At 46.3% G+C, this 7,219-nt stretch overlaps 1 protein-coding gene across 1 annotated transcript; it reads left to right on the top strand.

The window, feature by feature from the left end:
* Positions 1 to 4,784: 4,784 nt before the first annotated feature.
* On the top strand, positions 4,785 to 5,465 carry LOC129514849 (chromobox protein homolog 3-like). Its single transcript, XM_055333546.1, has one exon. It carries the CDS (start codon positions 4,863 to 4,865, stop codon positions 5,445 to 5,447), a length of 585 nt encoding a protein of 194 aa, XP_055189521.1. The 5' UTR covers positions 4,785 to 4,862; the 3' UTR covers positions 5,448 to 5,465.
* Positions 5,466 to 7,219: the final 1,754 nt, after the last annotated feature.

The following is a 7,219-nucleotide window of genomic DNA, read 5'->3' as shown; positions in this document are numbered from 1 at the left end:
TGCTGCACGGCACCCCCCTCATCTTCTTGGAAGCCTCCCAGGGATTCCTCTGTGTCTGACTCTGTGCCTTCTTCAGCGCATGATGCTGCAGAGGCAGCAAAGGAGCTTAGGTGAGGGGTGTCCAGCCCCTGTCGCTGGGGTGGGTTGTCCTCTAGAATGGAAGTGTGTCAGATGATCCTGATGGCTCTGCAACCTGTGATTCCCTCTGAAATCAGTTCCCCCAGGCCTGGCACCCAGCCTCTCTCCAGATAGGGTCCTCAAGACTCAGCACGTGTCTCTCAGGCTGTGCCTGCCGGGTGCCTGGCTCTGCCAATGTCCCCCACCGGCCCCACCACCTCGCCTCAGGTGGACTCTGACCTGGCTGTGGATGGGTCAACTTGTCAGGGAACAGGGACATGACCTGAGGCCAGGAACCCCTGGCTCTGTCCCTGTGGGGCTGCCCCCAGCAGGCTCCTCTCAAAGGGGCCTCGGCCTGCACTCCCCTTAAATCTCAGATGACCCCTACCCTACTCCTTCAGGGTTGAGGGAGGGGCTTGCCATCATTGGGAAAGACCCTCCCCCCCAACCTTAGGTCCGATGGCTGGGCCCTGAGAAGTAGACTAAGAGGAGGGAGGCTGAATGGAGACAAGTACTCAAAAGCCCTGACACGCTCGGACTGAGGTGGTGTCCTAAGGAGAGGAGAGAGCATTTGGAGCTAGAGGAGGAAAGAGGAACAGGACCTCAGAGAGCAAGGTGTGTATGGAAGGCTTGTGGGGCACCGGTGGTGCCGAGGGTCTGGGCTCAGTGGTGTTCAGGAGCACACTGCCCTTCTTGATTGGAAGCAAGGAGGCAGGGTTTTCTGAGTCTGCTTCTTTCTGGCTGCCAGCACCTTGAAATAATCTACCCTAACATGGGGCATTTGGAGGCCGACCTATCTGGGGCCCACAGCCAGCCCAGGCCATGTCGCAGCCTCAGCTGGTCTCCCTGTGGCCTCTGAAGCTGAGCTGGGAGCCTTGTGGGCTGGCCTGACCTACCCCCCGCACATCCCTGCCCTGGGAGCCTGTGTGGTTGCCATCAGGCCCCCCCCTGCACATCTGAAGAGCGGGGGCCATGGCTCCCCACCCGTAGCCTGTGCTGCGGCCCCGTCCAGGGTGTCCACACAAACTGCACAAGCCTTTTAGCATCTCTACAAGAAAGGGGGAAGGTTTACTTGGGTCCTCTTCAGGATGGATCCCGGGTCACTCGCCTGCCCCCAGAGAGAGCTCTCCAGAGAAGGAGCACCAGGCTCAGGGTCTTCTTGAGGAAGGAAGCTCTCAGGAAGGTAGATTAGCACCCAGGCAGGAATCGTGTGTCTTCCCGCGGAGAAATGCAGGCAGTAGGAGCACTGACAGGAACGTTAAGGACGAGATGGTCTTCCTTAGGCTACTCATCCCCACACGGGTGCCCAGTGCAAATGGGGGCGCCATCAGGCAGGCTCGGGGTGGATGGAGCATGGGTCCCATTGTGCTGACAGAGACTCTACAGTGGCTTCCCCTCTGTGTCAGGTCGCTAGGGTTTTCTCTGTGTCATCAGAACCAGGGTCAGTCCCCCAACAGCAGCGCCTCTTTCCAGGAGAGCAGTGACAGCTCGGCTCACCGGATGTTGTTTCCTACTCAAAGCACCTCTCCTGTGTGTGAAGCGCAGCTGGGGTCCCACTGTCAAGCCCCCAACACACCTGCACCCCTTGAGTCCCACCCTGGAGTCGGCCCTGTGGGCACCTGTGGGTCCCATACCAGTCTTGTGTGCCGAGGGAGGGGGCAGCTGGAGAAGGCTCCGTGCTGTCCCATTCCAGCTCACGACTTCAGGAAGGCAGGGCGACTACGACAGTGGGAGGGTTGGTGGCCTGGGTGTTAGGGCCGAGCGAGGGAGGAGCAGGTGAGCAGAGGGGCTCTTGTGTGGAAGGAAGGAATTGTGCAGGGACTGTGGTGGGGGAGCCCGGGGACAGCAGCCGGCAGAGCAGGGCTGACCAGGGCAGCACCTTGGACAGGGCCTGCGTGGGGGACGCGGGGCCGGGCTGCCTGGGCCAGGGCTCCAGGACAGGCCTGCAGGGGCGGTGAGCACCACGTCCGCCCTGCCCTTGACCTCAGCGGGATGTACTAGCACTGGCTCCTCGTGCCTACCCACCGGAGCACCCCGTGCTAGCTGTCAATCACAGCGAACCTGGGCACCTGGTCGGGCTCTGGGCCGTGTGGAAACTCCTTTCTGCTCTCTCACCTATGGCCCTGAACCTGTTCTGAAAGAGCACGGTCTTCTGGTTATAGGGTTACAGAAGCAGGGACGGGGAGGAGAAAGCAGCTCGGCAGGGAAGTCGCTGGCGCTGGATGGCGTCGTGGGTGACACAGGCTGATGGCCCTCCATGTGGGCAGTGAGTGACTTGTAGACCTTCAAGTCCTGTCCATCATCCTATGGTCTCATGTATCTTAAAGTCATGGACTACATGTACCTTTCTATCCTGAGTACCTGGCACTAAGGCTCTTAGTTCATTTTGCTTCCAGTTAATTGAGCTTTTGGATGTTTGTATTCATGTCTTTCATCAAATGTCAGAATTTGTCAGTCCTTATTTCTTCAAATAGTCTCTCTGCTTTTTTCTGCCTTTTTTTTTCTGGAACTCTCACAAATAGTATGCAGATCCACTTGATGGCATCACACAGGCTTATTCACTTTTTTAAAAAGATTTTATTTATTTATTCATGAGAGAGATAGATAGATAGAGAGAGAGGGAGGCACAGAAACAGGCAGAGGGAGAAACAGGCTCCACACAGGGAGCCCGACATGGGACTCGATCCCGGGTCTCCAGGATCAGGCCCTGGGCTGAAGGCGGCTCTAAACTGCTGATCCACTCAGGCTGCCTGACTTATTCACTTTTATTCAATCTTTTTTCTTTCTGTTCCTCAGATTTGGACATTTCAATTTTCCCGTTTTCTAGTTCATTGACTCTTCTCAAGGAATCATTGCTAAAATCTCCTTTGAATCTCTCTAGTGGAATTTTATTTCAGCTAGTATAGTTTCATCTCCCAAATTTCTTCTTAGTTTCTTTTTAGATTTTCTATTTCTGTATTGATATTTGTATTTTGTTCATACATCATTTTCTTGAATTTCTGCCTATGGTTCTTTTTTTTCAGGGAAATACAAATAAAAACCACCATGAGATACCACCTCACACCAGTGAGAATGGGGAAAATCAATAAGGCAGGAAACCACAAATGTTGGAGAGGATGCGGAGAAAAGGGAACCCTCTTGCACTGTTGGTGGGAATGTGAACTGGTGCAGCCACTCTGGAAAACTGTGTGGAGGTTCCTCAAAGAGTTAAAAATAGACCTGCCCTACGACCCAGCAATTGCACTGCTGGGGATTTACCCCAAAGATACAGATGCAATGAAATGGGGGGACACCGCAATCCCAATGTTTATAGCAGCAGTGTCCACAATAGCCAAACTGTGGAAGGAGCCTCGGTGTCCATAGAAAGATGAATGGATAAAGAAGATGTGGTCTAAATAATACTTGTATCCATGAAAGGTCCCCTTTTCCCACCTTACACTAAAGAAAGAGCCTATAGTTATAATTTATGGACAGATTGATTGTTATCTTTTCTTGACTTAGTGAGATCTGGGGTTACCACAGAAATGGTTCAGTATATCACAGCTCCCATGGAGTTAGTCAGTCACAGATATGCATGAGATTCTATTCATTGGATCAGAATCAAAATGATACTTTGATCCACTTGAGCCATTAAGTGCTCCCTATTATATAATATGCCCAGGCCTGCAGAATGAAGCAGACCCTTTTTATTGTGAATAATGAGGACATATTTTTCTTTCTATTGTTTTATTTCTTTGTATTCAGTGTGAGGAAGATAAAAGGCTTAGTAAAAGTAATAAAATCAGTACAATCACTAACTTTTCTATGTATATACTATTTTGCAATATAGGTGAATATTACTAATTGATTTGATTCTTCTCAGAGGGTGCTGCTCTTTAATGAAAATGATAGCTAATGGTTTTTTTCTCCACTCTGCTTTCTATAACCAGTGTTTTAATATTTGTGTGTTCTTTATAAAATTTGGAAGTAATTCATTATTGAATTCTGTTTCCAGAATTGGTATGTATGTAAACATGGTAGTACAGCCATTTTTTTCATACGTGAGTATAAATAAAATAGTATTTTTTAAAGTATATATAAAAAAAGAAGATGTGGTCTATGTATACAATGGAATGTTCCTCAGCCATTAGAAATGACAAATACCCACCATTTGCTTCGACGTGGATGGACCTGGAGGGTATGATGCTGAGTGAAATAAGTCAATCGGAGAAGGACAAGCATTATATGGTCTCATTCATTCGGGGAATAAAAAAATAGTGAAAGGGAATAAAGGGGAAAGGAGAGAAAATGAGTGGGAAATTCAGAAAGGGAGACAGAACATGAGAGACTCTTAACTCTGGGGAACGATCAAGCGGTGGTGGAAAGGGAGGAGGGCAGGGGGTGGGGGTGAATGGGAGATGGGCACTGAGGGGGGTACTTGATGGGATGAGCACTGGGTGTTATTCTGTATGTTGGCAAATTGAACACCAATAAAAAATAAATTAATTATTAAAAAAAAGGAAAGGGAGGTGGGTGGGGGGTGGGGGTGACTGGATGACGGGCACTGAGGGGGGCACTTGACGGGATGAGCACTGGGTGTTATTCTGTATGTTGGAGAATTGAACTCCATTAAAAAATAAATTAAAAAAAGATTATTTCTGGGAGACGTCGCAGACCCGGGACCCAGAGCAGCTCGGAGGCGGTGAATAATAGCTCTTCAACTCTGCAATAAAAAATGGCCTCCAATAAAACTACATTGCAAAAAAATGGGAAAGAAACAGAATGGAAAGAGCAAAAAAGTAGAAGAGGTGGAGCCTGAAGAATTTGTGGTGGAAAAAGTACTGGACCGCCGTGTAGTGAATGGGAAGGTGGAGTATTTCCTGAAGTGGAAGGGATTTACAGATGCTGACAATACTTGGGAACCTGAAGAAAATTTAGATTGTCCAGAGTTAATTGAAGCATTTCTTAATTCTCAAAAAGCTGGTAAAGAAAAAGATGGTACAAAAAGAAAATCTTTATCTGACAGCGAATCTGATGATAGCAAATCAAAGAAGAAAAGAGATGCTATGAGAAGCAGAGAGGTTGACTACAAATTTGGTTCTGGATGCTTTAGCAGCCAAAGCGAAAAGGCTGACAAACCAAGAGGCTTTGCCAGAGGTCTTGATCCTGAACGAATAATTGGTGCCACAGACAGCAGTGGAGAATTAATGTTTCTCATGAAATGGAAAGATTCAGATGAGGCAGACTTGGTGCTGGCAAAAGAGGCAAATAGGAAGTGTCCTCAGATCGTAATTGCATTTTATGAAGAGAGACTAACTTGGCATTCTTGTCCAGAAGATGAAGCTCAATAATTGTTTGCGTTGCTTTTTATATAAAATCTGGGTCTTTGTTTTTTGGTTTATTAGTGTGAAGAAATAACATTCTAATGAAAATCAAGTTTGATATGTTTGTTTTGAAGTAGTATTGGGGGAGTTGTTGGGGTTTTTTGCATCTATAGCACTGGTTACTTTGAACAAATAAAAGCTTTCTGTAGTTGTTTCCTTTATCAGAAAAGAATATTTGAGACCATGGCATATTATCCCCCTGCATCAGAGAACACCTTTTCTAAATGTTGGGGGAAATCTTCATAGTTGTTACTCAGTCAGAATTTGTGTTTAACTCCTATATGCCTAAGGACCATTCTGGGTTTTTTGTTTATTTAGGGCTTTTTGTGTGTATACTTAAAAGCACATACATAAGTGGTTTCTTTTCCTTTTGTTATCTTTGAAACATTCACCAAAACAAAAACAGCATTTTATAACCATGGACAAGGCCATGTTTCTGGGATGCTATCATTTTCAGCAACTTAAGAAATAAATCACTTAAAGTTACATTGAAATTTTTCCTGAAGCCTTAACCTTTCAAATTTTGTAATTAATTGGACAATTTAAATATAATATAGAGAATTCAAATTGGACAATTTAAAAGCAGCCATATCAGAATCCATATCCCTAGTTACAGTCACATAAATGCAAGTTTATTTGCAAGATCCTTGAAAGGAAAATTTTAATCACCACCAACAACCTCCCCACCCAGAGGGCAAAACTAGACAAGTTGTGGTGTACTTTAATTAGGTAAGCAAAACTTAGTTAAATGGATATTTAAAGGTTCCTTCCAGTGAACCATTCCTTTTCAAGAAGTTGAAAACCCTTGTGCTGTATTGACTAAAAGGTCATGATTCATGGAGCGTCTAAGACTTCGTTCATGGGAACCTGATCATAACCAGGTGGTTAGAAATGTTTGCAATTTAGCACCTGCTGGAATAAATGGGTGGACAGACTTCTATAATCTGAATTTTTGACCTGCATGTTTTTTCTTCACCCCAACTCATTCCTAACATGTAGGCTCAATCTTCTCAGTATTTGAACTACTGGTTCAGCAGAAACCAGGAAAAACGATAACTTTGTAGTCAGAATGTTATCCAACTGTATATTGTTTACTTTATTGTAAATACTGGTAAACAGTGGTCAATAAATAGTTTTATATTCCTTAAAAAATAAAAAAGATTATTTCTGTATTGATATTTGTGTTTTGTTCATGCATCATTTTCTTGAATTTCTGCCTATAGTTCTTTGAACATCTTTAAGGTGATTGTTTTAAATCTTTGGTAGATTTGCCATCATTTCTTTTTTGGGAATGGTTCTCCGTGTGGGCAGCTTGAGTATTGTGTTGAGTTGTCAAATACCGGGAACACAGGAAACAATTCTGAAGTGCACTCGGCCAAGTTTGACCCAGTTCTCTCCAAGGGTCAGGGGCTGTACCAGCATGACCCAGTACCTTCCAGGATTCAGGGGCTGTGCCCAGTATGACACAATACCTCCAGGGATCAGGGACTGCCCAGCATGGCCCAGTACCTTCTGGAATTCAGGGGCTATGCCCAGTGTGACCCAACACCTCCAGGAGTCAGGGCATGTGCTCTGCAAGACACAATACCTCCAGAGGTCAGAGACTGTGCCCTGTGTGACCAGCACCCTGCAGGGTCAGGGGCTCTGGACAGCACTGGGCCCATGTGGCTTGAAAAGACCCAGGAGTTCCCTGAACCTCCTCTTGGCCAAGCCCTTCTGGCTGCGTGTGCAAGCGTCCT

This window comes from Nyctereutes procyonoides, unplaced genomic scaffold (genome assembly GCF_905146905.1).
Source record: "Nyctereutes procyonoides isolate TBG_1078 unplaced genomic scaffold, NYPRO_anot_genome, whole genome shotgun sequence".
NCBI classification, from domain to species: Eukaryota; Metazoa; Chordata; class Mammalia; order Carnivora; family Canidae; genus Nyctereutes; species Nyctereutes procyonoides.
The sequence above is the reverse complement of the archived record's forward strand: the minus strand, read 5'-3'. Positions and strand labels throughout refer to the sequence as shown.

Coding starts and splice junctions, on each gene's coding strand:
- LOC129514849 (XM_055333546.1), top strand. CDS start 4,863: ATGGGAAAGAAACAGAATGGAAAGAGCAAAAAAGTAGAAGAGGTGGAG.